The sequence below is a fragment of the Gobio gobio genome (genome assembly GCF_949357685.1).
Source record: "Gobio gobio genome assembly, chromosome: 4".
In the NCBI taxonomy this organism is placed as follows: domain Eukaryota; kingdom Metazoa; phylum Chordata; class Actinopteri; order Cypriniformes; family Gobionidae; genus Gobio; species Gobio gobio.
This window is the reverse complement of record NC_137100.1, coordinates 63,885,936-63,903,784: the sequence shown is the minus strand read 5'-3', so window position 1 is coordinate 63,903,784 and position 17,849 is coordinate 63,885,936. Positions and strand designations below refer to the sequence as shown.

Genomic DNA, 17,849 nt, shown 5'->3' with positions numbered 1-17,849 from the left:
TTATAATTATTATATGGGTCAAAGACATGACATGCATATTTTTGTGTCCTAGTGCATTATTTCCTTTGAAAAATATTAGATAAATTCATGGCATATATATCACTTTATTCAATTAAACCTATTTAGTTTGTGTTGATTTTAGTACATTTAAACAGTACATTATTTTATGTTTTGTTATCTTAAACCTCCAAAATCACAGGTGGAGCAACAAAAACTATTTAAAATGGTGTCTTGACAATAAAAATGGCATCATTTTAGGTTAGAAACCTTTCATATAAACACATTTTAAAAATATAAGTAGTTTTAAAGCTGATGGGATCATTGAAAAAGCAATCCAGCAGTTTGTATATTCTCAAATTTCAAGTATGCATTCAAGCAAATTTCAAGTATGGGTAGGTTGGTTTACTTTTAAACTACAGTATACATTGATCAGGCATAACATTATGACCTAATATTGTGTTGGTCCACCTTTTGCTGCCAAAACGCCCTGACCTGTCGAGGCATGGACTCCTCTAGACCCCTGAAGGTGTGCTGTGGTATCTGGCACCAAGATGTTAGCAGCAGATCCTTTAAGTCCTGTAAGTTGCGAGGTGTGGCCTCCATGGATCGCACTCGTTTGTTCAGCTCATCCCACAGATGCTCGATTGGATTGAGAACTGGGGAATTTGGAGGTCAAGTCAACACCTCAAACCATTCCTGAAGCATTTGTGCTTTGTGGAGGCGCATTATCTGCTGAAAGAGCCATGGCCTTTACCTCCTTTTGCGGTATACATCTTCAATTCCACTTAAGCATAACAGGAAAACAGCAGTGAGGGGTTACAACACACACACATATATATATATATATATATATGTGTGTTGTAACCCCTCACTGCTGTTTTCCTGTTATGCTTAAGTGGAATAAATGTGTTTATATATATATATAAGGCAGCCCGGACTGGGTGAGGCTGTCCTTCTCTGCAGAAACTTTGTCAATGTGAATGGCCTTCATGCACTCATCTCACAACTAAAGAGTTAAAATTTCCACGACATTCACTTCACCTGTCATGTTATGCCGGATCGGTGTATATACATATAACTATTTGGTTATACCACCTGAGACAAGTCAAAAAATGTATTAAAACACTTTGAAATGTTATTTAGAAGTCGTTTAAACGCATTGTTTATGACTCAAAAATATGCATTACATCCGTTTTGAAGTTTAAAAAAACAAAAACAAGACCTGCAAGCAGTTTTACGGGGCCAAACCCCAGAAGGGGCTGTAGCGCAATGCAGCCGAACCCAAATTTCTCAGGAACGGTAGCGAATATCACAAATCCGTTCAGTCATTTCTGTGCGGCTCAGTCCAAAGATCGTCCGAGCCAATTTTGGACAACATTTGAAGGAGGAGTAGCAAAACAGTTTTTTACTTGTTTCAATATGGCGGACAGTCACACGTTTGGGAACAAAATGACATAAATGGCACAAAAATTGGACAAATGTTTTCAAAAGTTAAACGTTTTTGCAACAAAATTTATATATCTGGAAAACTAGGTGGCGCTAAAAAGAGTAGTAGCAAAAAAACAGAATACTGTACTTTTCAAAATGGTTGCTACTGTAATGGGCGGAGTTTTGATGTAAGATGCTGAATGTGATCATGATGAGAGGAATCAGTTGTACTAAGTTTCATTTTTCTACCTCAAAGGGTTCAAAAGTTATAACCGTTTCAATACTGAATTTTTGAACTGGTGGTGGCGCTATGGAGTTGGATGTAGAGACTCCAAATTTGGTCCATTTAATATTGATGAACATCTCTACAATGTTGCCAAATTTCATCCTTTTCCTACTAACGGTCATTTGACTCCCATTCGGGAATAATAATAATAAGAAGAAGAAGAAGAAAACTAACAGATAAAATACAAACACCTTTTTTTTGAAGATGTATTTGTCAATGACCCATATCATTATTTCCAATCATTTATCCTGTCGCTCCGATCAAGATGATGCATAGCATACAAGACCTTGAATTTTTAATGCAATAAAGAGGCGTGCATTGTACAATCTATTGCATTCAAATCAGTTTCTGTTAATAATCTCAGACGAAATATGTTTCATATTTCCTGCATAATTTGTGCATACAGAACTATATTTTCTTAGGTCATCTACAGTAGAAACACTCATCTGAACGATTTCTGACCATAACCATAATAGTGGTCATAAACATAAACATATATATATTCATTTTGAGTTCAAATCCGGTTTTAGAGAAAGAAAACCAACATAAAGATATTTTATTTTATTGTTGCAGCCGTCCTCTGGTCTCATTAAAGGGAACACCATTAACTGATACCTGAGAGATGCTGAATACAATCAGACAGTAAAATGACATTATCTACAAATAAATAAGCCATTAAGAAAGTCAACGATAAAATACAGTCTCTTCCTGATTTGATTACTTAAATTGAAACGGCTTAATTGACCTCATTCGACAATTTCCTGTCAAGACTAAGAATTCAACTCCTACTTAGTCCGTGTAGTTAACCTGAAAAATAAACATCTGAGAGCAAAATGTAATTCGCGCACACCACTTTTCTGACATTTAGTCAAAGGAGAGGAGTACAAAAGGACTAAGAAACTGTTGAATTCTTGTAGAAACGCAGAAGGCTTTGGATTGGGCCAGGACTTGTCTTAAATGTGCCGCTTTGCTACCTGTTGATCCCCAATCTCTTCTGGAAGGCATCGCCGTCGCCCTTCGTGGCTTGCTGTGAGAAAGACAACATTGACATGTCTCACTGATTCAAACATGTTCACCATCTGCAAAAAAACACAAACAGAAAGATATGCACCTTGTTGATGTCTTTGTGTCGCTCCTTAGTGACGATTTCTTCTAAGACTTCCCCATCGCCTCTTATCAGCCTGTGTAAAAAAATAATAACGTTAACGTTTCATTGTCTTATTATGGATGTAGCAGGTTGATAGAAACACACTAAATATAAAGCCTTGTTTATCACACCGGCACACAGTTTGCACGAACAAATTAGTTGCTTCTATTTACAAAATGAGCCAGAAATAAGCCATTTTATCGAAAAGATCCATGTTTAGTGAAATTAGGAAATATTTAAGAGATCGTTAATTTAGTTGTATAAATGTGTACTAGGGATGCCACAATTCTCAATATAATATTGAACCGTTCGGTACAGCATTCACGGTTCAATACGCGCTCGGTTTTGCATTTAGTTAATTATTTTTCTACAAATTCTATTATTTGCCTCCATCCCAATACTGAACAACACGACATACATTCACATCACACGTTAGTGGTGGAGTTATACTCACAGAACACTAGAGTTATTCATTAAAGTTCATTATTTGCATGCGTTTTAAAGCCTTGCCGGTTAAACATTTCATTCGTGTGCTTATGCGCAGTTTTAACATGCGCTTTTCCGAGCGCGCGCACTAAAAGCCGGGTCAAACACGTGATTACGGGACTAAGTCGTCTTACTGCGATAATACTGTCACACACAAGGTTAACATAAACACAGTCGGTTATGTCTAAAGTGAAAGTTAAATCGGTGTGTCTGTATATTAGACACACACGGGTCTTAAATTGACAGCGGCGCAGCCTATAGTGAACACGCGATCCTTAAAGGGACAGTTCACCTCTAAAATCGTGTCATTATTTACTCACTCTAATATTATTCCAAACCTGTATTCATTTCTCGATGACAGAATTTTGATTTTTGAGTGAAATATCCCTTTAATGTTAATACAACAACAAAAGACAAAGAGAAAATCACTCACTGCTCTTGACTGAAAAACTAATACAGTAGCTTTAATAAGAATCAGTGTATATTTTATAGTGAAGTCTATGTAGTGTTTTATTTTTACATTTATTCATTCAATTTCATACTTAAATGCTGCTGTACAGCGCTGAGCTGCCAGTGTAAATCTTTATAAATATTTATTTTATATTATACAATACACTAGGAATGTGTACAAGGGCTTTTTTAAAGTTTAAGTAAGGTTTTTCAATTCTTTTAAGTAAAATAAAGAGTATTGCAATTAAAAAAATAGTATTTTTTCTCCTTAAGCTCTTGCTGTTCCTGTCGCCTAAGAATAGAATAACAAAAAACTGATGTGATAAGCCATCAGAACCGAACCGAACTGAAAACTGTGGTTAAAAACCGAGGTATGTATTGAACCGTGGACTAACTGTATTGTTGCATCCCTAATGTGTACATACATTTTGTTCTAATGTCACAAGTAATAATATCAAGGTTTACTGAGTTTTACACGATTCTTTTGTAGTGTGGTTTTTGGTGAATTGTACTAAGCTAAATATCGTCACCCGTGTACATTCTTCTACTTCTTCTCACCGCTCTTTCCTGATGGTTTATAGAACAATTACTCCGAGTCGCCCTCTGTCGTCTCAAAGAATAGCACAACGGCGAGCGCGTCGAGTATAAACGCCTCGTCCGTTTGGGGAGGACGAAAAGTATAAACAAGGCTCAAAGGGGCACTATTTTTGTCTCATGTGGATGAAAGACAACAACTCCCAGAATGCACTTGCTTCGCTGCCCTACGAGGCCACTCCCAAAGCCACGGCTACTGGTTATATCACTTGCCCACCGTGGCACCGCCCCCACCGTTGTTTTGATTTTCATAGTAATAAAATAATTTCGATCAGTAAGAGAATAGACACTACAATTAAAAACTGAACTTGTCTTTTTAATAAAGTGTGAGTGAGCCGAACGAAAGTCACGACACAAATGCAGCAGGAGTCAGATTTCAATCATCATGAATGCATATGGAAGCTAAACTTTCATAGGAATTCATTGAAAAGTTGAAACACTCACTTTGCTCTGCACCGCTCTGTTATGAATGCCCGAGCTGTGCGCATTTACATTCTGTGTGTGAGATCTCTCCCCTATGGGCAGGTTGATAACATGCGGAACAGCTCCATCTAGTGGCTGTAGTCTCTAGCCTCTGGCCAAAAATCCTCAGATGACGCAAAATGACGATATTTGCGTCATCTGAGGATTTTTTCCAGAAATAAACTGCATAATTCTCTCGTCTCCGGGGGATATGAGGGGGGAAAGTACCATAATTCTAATATACTACCGGGTTTCTACTGATACAAAGCCTAATGCTAAATCACTGAAGTTACCCTTTAAGGGATTTAACACTTTACCTGGTGCGCCCCGTCTCGGGGTCGACGACGCGGCGGATGATGCTTTGCTTAGCATCATATTCTTCCTTCGTCATCGGTCTCTTGGTGCAAAAACTGGCCTTCTGTTCGTCAGTCATGACTACAGTAAGAGAGAAACATCATATTATTTACAATAAGGTTTCATTTTTTAATATGACCGGTAGTTAACTACACTAGTTAACATGATGATGACAAGTACTTGTAAAGCATTTAATAAACTTACTTAATTTTAATCTCAACACATTATTAAAATCAAAAGTTGCACCTGTTAATGGCCCGGTTTCACAGACAGGGCTTAGACTAAGCCAGGATTCAATTAGTGCATTTACTAACTTTTATAAATGTGCCTTAGAAAAAACATCACTGGTGTGCATCTTGAGACAAAACAATGGCACTGACATATTTTAAGATATGTCAGTGCAAGTTGCTTTCAGTTGAAACTGCTCAAACATGCGTTTTAGTCTGGGACTAGCTTAAGCCTCGTCTGTGAAACCGGAGGAATATCATGTAAATGGACCAGAGCTAACATGAACTAAGACACGGTCTCTGCTGGGTCTTTAAAGTAAATTTTAACGTGTTTTAAATGGCCCATGTTTGGGTCAAATATAGACAAAACCATCTGTTGGGTTTAAAATTTTATTTAAAAAAAAATGAACCCAACGGTTGGGTTATTTGATGCATATTTGACCCAAACATGGGTTGAAACAACCCCGCTTTTTTGTTTGAGTGCTATGACCTTATTCAAGACCTGCACAAATAAAATCATTACCATATCGGAAGGGTAGTGCAATGTCTACGGAAACATTATTAATATGTAAACTAACTGTAAAAACCATGATTTAAACAACTTTACAGTTCAATCAATGCAGGTTGACACAAAAACAATGTTTTGTAGAATTATAAACCTCACATTTCAGCATTTTTTAAGAAAAGGAATGATTCTAATGTATAAATTATTATATTTATATTCATTTATGCTGCGTAAAAATTCAAGTGGATCAAAAACTAATAGATGCGCTGAATGAAAATGCAATTTCACTCTCTGACAGTAGATGGAGCTTATGGAACAGCAGAAATAAAGCTGTAAAAATTACACTTTATTTGACAGTATGTGTACTTACCTAAGAAAGTACTGGTAATTTGTGACCCTGGACCACAAAACCCATCATAAGGGTAAATTTTTTTAAAATTAAGATTTAGACATCATCTGAAAGATTAATAAATAAGCTTTCCATTGATGTGTGGTTTGTTACGACAATATTTGGCCGATATACAACTATTTGAAAATCTGGACAAAATCTAAATACTGAGAAAACAGTCTTTAAAGTTGTCCAAATGAAGTCTTAGCAACGCATAGTACTACTAATAATACATTTTTTATAAATTTATTGTAGAAAATTTACAGAATATCTTCATGGAATATGATCTTTATTGATATTTTATATTGTTCGGTTGGCCCTAAATGGCCAACGAGTAGTTATGAATTCCTCTGATGAATTCCCGACAACAAGATCTCTGCTAAATGATTTTAATGTAACAAAACGAGTGCCAAATAAAACTGAAATGTTTATGGACGATCTTTTAGTGGAACGACACAAGAGAGAGCACTGATCTAGCTCATTTAAATTATCATACAGTGACAATGTGGGCTTTAGATCAGTAATTTAGTTTATATGGTTAATTTAGTTTAATAATTAGATTTATTTGGATATTTAGTTGAAAAATTGAGTGTCCCCAACTGAGCAAGCCAAGCCAAAGGCCACAGTGGCAAGGAAACCAAAACCCCATCAGGAGCATAATGGAGAAAAATAAACCTTGGAGAAACCAGGCTCAGTCGGGGGGGCAGTTCTCCTCTGGCCAATCATCCTCATTAGATCATCTCTTTTTTTTATGTTTAATCATCACATTAAGGCATATCACAATAACTGGTTTTCCGTACCCAAATTTAAGTAAATTCCTTATACAATTTAAGACTTTTCATGGCCATTAATTCGATAAAACTGCTAACAATGAATAGTTGTAATTTTATTAACTAAAGTTAAAGTTAAAGCCACAATATGTAATTTTTTTGCTGCTAGAGGTCGCTTATTCTAAACAAAGGTGTAGCTTGATGATGCAGAGATTTCGCGGAGCTTTTATTATGCCACAGTCGCCGCTTCTTACACTCATGTGTATGTGAGGTAACGCAGCGCTTTTTATCATATTAGATACATTTGAGTGTGTTAAAGTGAATAAAAGTGAATAAGTGTAGCTCTAAATCTGGTAAAATGTTGCTAAATACATTCATGAAAAACAAGTAAATATATTTATAGATATAGGGCCTATCCTAAGAAATTAAAACACATTTATTTTAAATGTATAACGCAGCTTTTTAACGAGGCAGCAACATATTATAGATGGGGCAGAACAAGAAAGGCTATTAATAATCTTTCATAGCGTAAAGGTATTATAATACTAATGGCTCCAATAGAGAGCTCCGCTCCGTCCGCATTGAAAAGTTCAACTTTAAAACACAAAAGGGAAGATGTATCTATGCGTAGTGTATCTATTTATGCAATATTTTACTGAGGCGTTTCTTTTAACAGTTTAACAATTCAGTTACCGTGTGTGAAGAACAACACAATCTCTAGTCCAGTGTTGTGATCTAACAAACACCCGGTAGAAAGTAATGTTAACATGATTTACAACATTAAACTAGGGCTGTGCAATTAATCGAATTTCGATTTCGTCTCCCAACGATCACCAAAATAGTACAATCGAGAAAAAACGATTATTTTGCCATGTTCAGTTTTGCAAGAACAATCTTATTTTGTCTTGCGTTCTGAATTTAAAAACTCTGCGCAAGTAAAAATGGCAGAAGGAGGGCAGATACAGCAGCGTTTGGTGAGCAAAAAAAGTAAAACCAACTCCGTTGTCTGGGAACAGTTTGGCTTCGAGGAAGCAGACGACGAGCAGAAACATGCTACGTGCAAGATTTGCTACATGGTAGTGGCTGCAACGCAAGGGAACATCACGAATTTGTTTAACCACTTGAAAATTAAACAGAGTGATCTATGACAATCTAATAAAGAAACAAAACCTGACGAGAGCAGGGGTGCCGTGTAAACGTCCTTTTTTTCCTTCATATTTTTCAAATAATTCTCTCTTTGTAAACGTTGTTCAATGCATGCGAGTGCTGCCATTTCGCCGTCTTCACCCGGGTTTAGTGCCAGAAGACGCGAATGAGAAGACGCGCGCGCTGTGAGAAAATGTGCGTCTCACAGCGCGCAAATATAGAGTTCTCTTTCAAGTCTTGCTCTTGAACAGACAAACTCACACAAAACGTATGTCAACATGTCCATCTTGATGAGTATCCTAGCAGACATAGTCTGTATATGCTTTATACGAACTTTATACAGTCGAGAAAGACGACGCATATCCGATCATTAGGTCTTAAAGGGGCAGTAGCATTAGTTCTTAAAGGGGCAGTAGCATTAGGTCTTAAAGGGGCAGTAGCATTAGGTCTTAAAGGGGCAGTAGCATTAGGTCTTAAAGGGGCAGTAGCATTAGGTCTTAAAGGGGCAGTAGCCTTTACTGCCGTCTGTTTAATGTCAAACAACAAAAGACAAGGACATCACTCACCGCTCTTGATTGAATAGCTTTTGTAAGTTTAATAGGATTAATCTTTAATTTATGCACTAAAATATGCAATGTTATTTTACATTTGATACATTTCTGTACCTGAAAACTAATGTTAGACATACCTGAAAAGCATATCTAGCCGAACCATATTGTTGATCTTATTTATTTGTGGTTATCATTTTTACGTGAATACTTTTATACTTTGATTTGAATATATGTTATATTATTTATTTTAATAGTTCAAAAAGTACAACAAATGTTACAATTTCAATTGAATTGTTGAAAGGTGTATTTTTAATAAATGCAACACATTCCCAAAGTCATGTGAAATAATCGTGTTACATAATCGTGATTTCAATATTGACCAAAATAATCGTGATTATGATTTTTTCCATAATCGAGCAGCCCTACATTAAACTCCAGCAAGATAAAGTCAAGTTATGCGAAACCATAGAGCGTTATATACAGATCAAGTGTAATAACAGGAACACTGAATCATCTTGGAGAGTTTCATCATGTTGACTGTCATAACCGAACGGGACACACAGTTTAAAGCTGATTGGAGAATGTCTGACAGACGCAGCGGAGGGAAGCGTTCGCGTGAACTTGGATTTAATGATTAAATATTCATCTGTACCTCACATTAAACTATGGAATGGCTACAGAACACTTTATATGGTACACGAAGTAGAGTTGATGATGCTTTATAATGTTTTTGTGCTGTAAAGTATCGGATTTTAAGGTTTTATTATTTGTGTATAAAGTAGGCTTGCTACGATAGTCGGTGTTGCCGGTGTCCAGACTCAACACCGGTTACATCACTTGCCCACCGTGGCACCGCCCACCGTCTTTTTTATTTTTTTATAGTAATAAAATAATTTAGTTCAGTTAGAGAACAGACAATACAAATAAAAACTGAACGTATCTGCTGAATAAAGCAGGATCCGACCGTGAGTCTCGGCAGCGGCAGGAGTCATTCATCAGACTTAAGAGTGAGGAGCTGACGGAGATGATCGCGGAAGATTTGGTTTCAAAGCGAAACGTAAAAGCGCCTATTTAAGGGAGTTTGTCATTTGCTTTGTTGTTGTGTTTTTCATTAAAAATAATAGGCTAATGAACCCACAATTCAAGCAACCCGCAGCCGAATTGGCGCTAATTCAAAACCGAAAGTTTAATGTGCACGGCCGCACAGAGCGCACATTGTTTACTTTCGCCTGGCTACTTTCGCATTTATTTTTGCCGCGCGCACCCTCGCGCTTGTGCCGGCGCGTCGAGTATAAACGAGGCTTTACGGACGAACTGTTATTCATTCATGGCATGCATCTCAATCATAGACTGATCAATGCTTGATCAGTGCCCTGACTACTGAACTAGGGAACTGATTGAGACGCACCCATGGCCTCACAGAGCGCGCATTTACAGACGAGCTGTCATTCACGGTGTGTGCGCACTGGCGCGTTTTCAGTTCAGAGCGGTCGTGTGTATGTTAATTTCGGTTAGATAGAATTAGTGATTTAAAAGCCTCCGCCGGTGATACCGGTATTACCGGTGTTGTCACACATCAATTAACCGGTGGGGAAATTTCCTCACCGTCACATCCCTAGTATAAAGCCTAGCCCCATCATACTTGTCCGAACTTCTCGGTTATCAGCAATCCTCCCGCTCTCTCAGATCTTTTCCTGCATATACCTCACTCTCGCTTGAAATTTATCAGGGTTTTTCTGTAGCCGGTCCTAGATTATGGAATAGCATACCTCAGGACATTAGATCTGCTCCTTCCTTTCCTGTTTTTAAATCCCACCCGTATTCCTTGGCTTTTGAATTAAATGCATCTTTGTGTGTTTTATTGTGTTAGAATGGTTTGTGTGTTGAATGTTTTTGTGTGTAGATGTACAACACTTTGTCATACACTAGGTGTTTTTAAATGTGCTACATAAATAAATTGACCTTGACCTAACTAGCATTAAAGGATTAGTTCACTCCAGAATTAAAATTTCCTGATAATTTACTCACCCCTACCTCATCCAAGATCATTCTGGAGTAGTTCACTTTTAAATAAACTTTTGCTGATAATTTACTCTCCCCCATGTCATCCAAGATGTCCATGTCTTTCTTTCTGCAATTGAAAAGAAATTAAGGTTTTGGATGAAAACATTCCAGGGTATTTCTCCATATAATGGACTTCAATGGGCTCCAAACGGTTCAAGGTCCAAATGACAGTTTCAGTGCAGCTTCAAAGGGCTTTAAACGACACCAGATGATGAATAAGGGTCTTATCTAGCCAAACCATCAGTTTCTGCGAGAAACCCAGCAGTATTTATGCTATTATTTTACCTCTTATCAGACGAACGCAATCATCTCTGAGCTCCGCCATAACTTCCGGCAAGTAAGGTCAAATTTGATCGTGGTCATAGATGCCTCATTAGCAACTGCACGGATCAGTAGAATGAGGCATCTACTATCGATATGTCTATGACTAGGGCTGGGCGATATATCGGATGACATTGTTAGGCGCATCTCGTCAGTAAAGCCGGTTCCTTGATTAGTAGTAAATCGCCATCACCTGCTTTCAGATAGAGCGGCATTTACTACACACAGAGCCGTAGTTCACTGACAAGCTGAGCCATATCGCATTAATATCGCAGGCGATACGTCCGTCATAATTAATGCGATATGGCTCAGCTTGTCAGTGAACTACGGCTCTGTGTAGTAAATGCCGCTCCATCTGAAAGCAGGTGATGGCGATTTACTACTAATCAATAGCCTGGATGCCAGCCGAATTTAGCCCCGCCCACAACATTTTTTGCTCAGGCAATTCGGTCTGGACTCGCTCCATAGAGGAGTAATTATGCCCGAACAGAAACTGTTCGGACCAATGAAATCATCAGGGCGGGCTTTAGACGATGATTGACAGATGATCAACAGTAACGTAATCATCCACGTCATCGAAGGCTCTTGGGTTGAGTTTGCTCTTATCCTAAACGGAGAAATTGTTCGTATATGCGTTCACCTTCACTATTTCTCTCAGAAACGATGATCGTGTTGGTAAGTACTCTGTGTATCCTTAAATTATTTTATTACTGGCAAAGATCGTTTACACTCATCTTTTTCTTGTAACGTTACTTAATCCAGCGTGCGTGCAGACAGGGTTTCCAAGTGTTTTTGCAATGTCGCGCACAATTGCTACTCAAAACTATAGCCCAAAACAATAACTTTCCGGGGGGTTCTCCGGAAAAAAATGGCGTTTGGTTGGCAAAATATGTTATTTTGGCAAGGTTGCCTGCTAAAATTCGCATTCCTGGGTTTATATAATCACATAATTGGGGTCGCTTCAACCCGCGGACATGGAGAAAAACACGGACTTGGCAACAGGTCAGTTGAGTTCTGTTGACATTTGACAACTAACGTTACGCGTCGCTCCGTTGCTCTGATTGGTTGTGGGTCTATCCAATTGAGGTCTTTCCTGGCTCAGTTGAAACACGCCCCATAATCAAAGCTCAATGGAGCGGTACCAGACTCAAATTCTGACTAGAATTGAGTATGGCCACGCCAGGCTAACTAATCAAGGAACCGGCTTTACTGACGAGATGCGCCTAACAATGTCATGCGATATATCACCCAGCTCTATCTATGACCACGATCAAATTTGACCTTACTTGCCGGAAGTTATGGCGGAGCTCTGAGATGATCACGTTCGTCTTTTGAGAGGTAAAATAATAGCATAAATACTGCTGGGTTTCTCGCAGAAATGGATCGTTTGGCTAGATAAGACCCTTAATCATCGTCTGGTGTCGTTTAAAGCCCTTTGAAGCTGCACTGAAACTGTCATTTGGACCTTGAACCGTTTGGAGCCCATTGAAGTCCATTATATGGAGAAATACCCTGGACTATTTTCATCCAAAACCTTCATTTCTTTTCCACTGCAGACAGAAAGATATGGACATCTTGGATGACATGGGGTTGAGTAAATTATCAGCAAAAGTTTATTTAAAAGTGAACTAATCCTTTAAGTATGCAACCGTACTGTAAAGTGTTATCATAATCTCCTCGAGGCATTGTTGTGTATTTTGTGAGCTCATACCTGGACCCTGTTCTTTAGCTTCTTCATTCTGCCAGATGGGCAGGGATGGTTGAAGCGCTTCATCAGGAACAGGAACTGGTACAGAAGCTGCCGCCGCTGCTCTTTCAGCTTTCACTGCCAACTTCTTTTGCCGCTTCTTTTCCTTTTTCTCCTTTTTCTTTTCACGCTTCAGTTTCTTAACCTCTCGTCGTTTCTTTTTCTTCATGGCCTTTTTTTCTCTGGATGGGGAACCAGAGCTTGAAGATGAGGAGGAGCTGGAGTGGCTTCTCCTTTTCATCTTTTTCTTCTCTAATTTCGGACCAGAAGATGAGTGACGTGTTATACTGTAAATGTGTTTGGATTTTGTCTGAAGGTTCAATAAACTCTCCCATTAAAAAAAAATAATACAAATTCTGACTATTATTTCATATGTCTGGCTTTACATGGTTAAGCAATTGATGACAGAGCGAACACAGTAATCATTTTACGTACAATTTGTTTAAGATGCAATAGTGAGAGCAGCACTTTCTCTTACCAGAGGAACGTTCATGCTTCTTTTCTTGGCTTGGACTGGGTCTCCTGGCGCTTGATGATGACAAGCTTTGGGTTTTGCTCTCTTCTCTCGGTCCGAACTTGGATCTGCTTTCAGCATCACTCCCTCCCATGAGTAATAATCGACCTGTGAAGCTGTCAGGAAAGTACAAATCCTGTTCGGTTACTGTTTTAAAGCAATATGATCGAACACAATTAGCTTTTGGAATGGCACGCATTCATTTGTGTGTGTGTGTGTGTGTGTGTGTGTTTTTGTGTGTATAAGTGTGAGTTTTTTTGTGTGTTTTGCACTCTTGATGTTTTAGAGATTCACCCCTTCACTGTTGAGTCCTTTTTTTCTGCATCCTGGCTGATTTGTAGATTGTATGCACAAAAAAACTCTGTATTTGCATATTTTTGCCAATTTCCCATTCATTTCCTATGGGGGTCATTTTTGACCCGAAGGTCCTGAGTGTGACTATTTGTTTTTACGACCACTTAGACTTTTCAAATCCTGTCCCCAAATTTTTTGGGTGTTCATATACTAAGTACAAATAAAGTCACCAAGTTTCGGACTATTCAGATGAAGCTATGATTTTTTTTATAAAACACAAGATTCTCTATAGTGGTAAAAATGTGCTATTGTGTGATAAAAATGCTCAATGTGTCCACCGGATGGCACCGATCTCATTTAAAAAATTGCTTTCATGAGGCCTAGGCTTGACTCTAAAATGAAATACAACTTTAATAAAAAATAAATAAAAATAAATATATATATATACTTTTTTCTATTATATTCAATGGGAAAAATAGGTCATAATTATTGCATTAATATTAATTATAAATCAAAATGATCTCAAAACACCAAAAAAGAAAAGAAAAAATGTTATAAAAACAAAAATATATTTAATTGATTTTACTCAAATCTTTTTTATCTTAATCCCGCCCTCCGGGTCATTTTTGACCCAAAGGTCCTGAGTGTGACCCATAAATGAAGAAGCCCAGAGGGTTACATTTTTTTGGGAAAATGACCGAAAGTTTCGCTAGATAAGACGCTATTCCTCATCTAGGATCACGCAGAGCCTCTGAAGCCCTTCCTTTGAAACTGCATTGATTTGGACCAAGCCTGCATCACTCCTCTCAGAAGCTGAAGCCTCCGCGCCTCTATCGCCCCCCAGTGGCCGGTCCCAGTATAGCTCATAAACCCCGCCCCTCCGTGTATTACAACGGACGCGAGAAACTAAAAATTCCTTTAGTTTCCTAAAGATGGTTTGTCATTTTAGGCAGATTTTATCACGATGATTTCATTTCAAGTGTTAGTTTTTTAAATAAGTTTAGTTTTAGTGAGTTATTTGATGCTATAAAAACGTCATGATTGACAGCTGAGATTGACGGCTTCTCTGAGTGAAGTTGTCACTGAGGCACTGACTTTTTTCTGGATTTTCGGAAGGAGATTGGAGCTTTAGCTTTCATTTCTACATTTCCATAACTGTTTATTCTACACCAACATAATGAGTTGTTAGCATCTGTGAGAGTGTGGGCGGGCTTTTGATATTGCGCCTCTACTTCCTGCTCTCTATTGCGCAAATCCGGTCCCAAATCTCACAAGATGTCAGTGCAGTGAGCGGCCTATGAAAGCTTCAGCTCTGGTCGCTTTGGGATGAACTAATCCTTTAAGCAAGATTAGGGTTGATCAACCGAGAGTTCAAGGTATATGCGACGGTAAGTTAACCTTCTGGAAAAAACCCCAGATGTGCGAGTTGATGGATGTTTATGTTTATGTGAATGAAATCCTAAAATTCAATCGGTTCAAAATATAAAGCGATCGAGTCTCTTCAGAAAATGTGCACTAAACCACTCAATACATATGGAATAGTTTTACGATCTCTTTATGATCTTTTTGAAGCGTCAAAGAAAAATATCCATATCTAACACATTATAAAGAAAAAATATCTAGCTTCCGCCAGACCACCTTCCGTGTTAAATTTACACAGAAAGTGTAAACGTCATAAGTCGCGTCAGTTACGCTTTTCTTCGCAAGATAATTAACTTTATAACAAGTTACGAACATGTAATATTTGGTTTTCTCAAATATGAAAAGAGTTTTGGAAAATGAAGCTTATATTATTAATCTTGTGATTCTATTTGTTAAGTTTCACATTCATCGGTGTAAATTTAGAAAATTAAATCTCTTTTTTTCTGTGGTATTGAAAGAATTAGAAAATTATATGGTTCCTCTTAAGGACAGTACAAACAAAAAAAAGCTGTTAAAACCATTCATTTATTGGATACATTTAAGATTTTGTGAAATGTCAAAGCCTTTTATTGTGTGTTTGGTCTATTATGTTTTTATTCACTTTCTTGTATTTATTATTTTTATATCTTAAACCTGGCATTTTATTTTATTTTAAGTAGTTTTTTGTCTTGTTTTACTTGTTCATGTTCTGTAACTGTTGTTCAAGCAATAAAATAAATAAATAAATAAAAAAAACTTTATAACGAGTTAAATATAGGGCGAATTCAAGGTGATTGTGACACTTTTTCCAAGTCAAAAAAAGTGTCTCAACCACCCCGACTTCACCCAACGTTATATATATATATATATATATATATATATATATATATATATATATATATATATATATATATATATATATAATTTTTTTTCCCTTTCTTCCACAAACGCAACGCTTCAAAATGTCTTACTGTGCAAGCAAAATAAGATAAATATCATAAGCAGCCCCTCATATCAGTGCAATTAGTTACGAGAAACCCACATTGTGAAAATTATCTATAATATTTATTATAATATCTGACATAAAGCGCTTTCTCGCTGGTTTAGCCGATAGTTCCTCTGCGCTGCCACCTGTCGTTATGGAGAACAATCCAGCTGCGTGTCCATCTTTATAAACCCCTATAGAGTGTTTATGGAGGAACGCGAGAGCAGAAATAAAGCTGTAGAACCGCGGAAAGTGCGTGTGTGGGAACAGGCCCTGAACTGAGGACTGCAATGTTCCCCGGACTCTACTAATCTGCTATCAAACGACGCCCGCACATGCTTCATCTTACCCAATAAATCACGCTCATTAATACTTACTCGTCCACCTCTCCAGAATGTGTTTTCTTTCTGCTTTCTAACAAGTCCTGAAGAGAGCAGTATTCGTGCACGCTGCGTCGCTGCGTACAGTGTCAACAACAGTATGCGGATATCCGGTTTCGGGATTTTTCAAAATTAAAGCTCCAGGCGTAAAAACAAAATAAATAAATGCATCATAATAATAGATATATACAGTATCGGTAAAAAGTTGGGAAATTCGTAATGTTTTTGGAAGAAGTGTCTTATGCTCATCAGAAACAAGAAACAAACTGTAATATTGTAAAATATTATTAAAATTTAAAATAATGGTTTTCTATTAAAATATAATTTATTTCTGTGATCAAAGCTGAAACAGTTGTGTTGCTCTCTCTCTCTCTCTCTCTCTCTCTCTCTCTCTCTCTCTCTCTCTCTCTCTCTCTCTCTCTCTCTCTCTCTCTCTCTCTCTCTCTATATATATATATATTACATGTTTCTACTCCTTTAAAAAGGGGTTGGTTCACCCAAAAATGAATTTTGAGCCCTGCACTCAACAAATATGCGTGATTGTCTACAATGGTCAACACATGGGAGCGTTTGATTGTACAAATGTTAAAGGGACAGTTCACCCAAAAACGAAAATGTGATGTTTTTCTGCTTACCCCCAGGCCATCCAAGATGTATGTGTGTTTGTTTCTTCAGTAGAAGACAAATTAAAATGTTTAACTCCAACTGTTGCTCTGTGTCAGTCGTATAATTGATGTCACTTGTGTCCGTTTATAGTATGAGAGCTATGACAGTAAAAAACACACATATTAAACCCTGCGACTCGTGACGCTACATTGATGTCTTACTAATGAGGAATTGATGGCACTAATGAGGAATCTATGTATATCTATGATCGCGCCGGTATTTTGACCTTACTCGCCGGAAGTGATGCTGGTGGGAAGACGTGATTACATTCGTCTGATAAGAGGTAAATTAATACCATAAATACTGTTGGGTTTCTCGCAGAAACTGATTGTTTCGTGTCTTAAGCCATCAATGTATCATCACGATAAAGGGTTTCATATGGATTCGTATGTCTGTTTTTTTTACTCTCATAGCTCTCATACTATAAACAGGCCCCATTGACATCAATTATACGACTATCACACTGCAACGGTTGGAGTTAAAAATCTTAATTTGTGTTTTACTGAAGAAACAAACACGCCTACATCTGATGCCCTGCATGGGGGTAAGCAGATAAACATCAAATTTAAGTGTTTAAAAGCATTTTCAAAGCCAAAAAGTGTAAAAGTACGTCTTCACCCAAAAATGACAATTTTGTCATCACTTACTCTTGTAATAAACCGTACAAATTTTATTTTTACGCT

At 37.6% G+C, this 17,849-nt stretch overlaps 1 protein-coding gene across 1 annotated transcript; it reads right to left on the bottom strand.

The window, feature by feature from the left end:
- Positions 1 to 1,391: 1,391 nt before the first annotated feature.
- On the bottom strand, positions 1,392 to 16,616 carry arl6ip4 (ADP-ribosylation factor-like 6 interacting protein 4). Its single transcript, XM_079814286.1, has 6 exons — positions 16,498 to 16,616; positions 13,405 to 13,556; positions 12,891 to 13,178; positions 5,171 to 5,288; positions 2,826 to 2,895; positions 1,392 to 2,741 (listed from the first exon to the last, which is right to left on the bottom strand). The coding sequence occupies exons 2-6, from the start codon at positions 13,532 to 13,534 to the stop codon at positions 2,685 to 2,687; spliced, it is 663 nt and encodes a 220-aa protein (XP_079670412.1). The 5' UTR covers positions 13,535 to 13,556; positions 16,498 to 16,616; the 3' UTR covers positions 1,392 to 2,684.
- Positions 16,617 to 17,849: the final 1,233 nt, after the last annotated feature.

Excerpts from the sequence above, each read along its gene's own strand:
- arl6ip4 (XM_079814286.1), bottom strand. The coding sequence starts at position 13,534 with ATGGGAGGGAGTGATGCTGAAAGCAGATCCAAGTTCGGACCGAGAGAA. Across the intron at positions 5,289-12,890 it reads AGCTAAAGAACAGGGTCCAG|TCATGACTGACGAACAGAAG; the intron begins GTATGAGCTCAC and ends CTCTTACTGTAG. Across the intron at positions 2,742-2,825 it reads GACACAAAGACATCAACAAG|CAAGCCACGAAGGGCGACGG; the intron begins GTGCATATCTTT and ends TCTTTCTCACAG.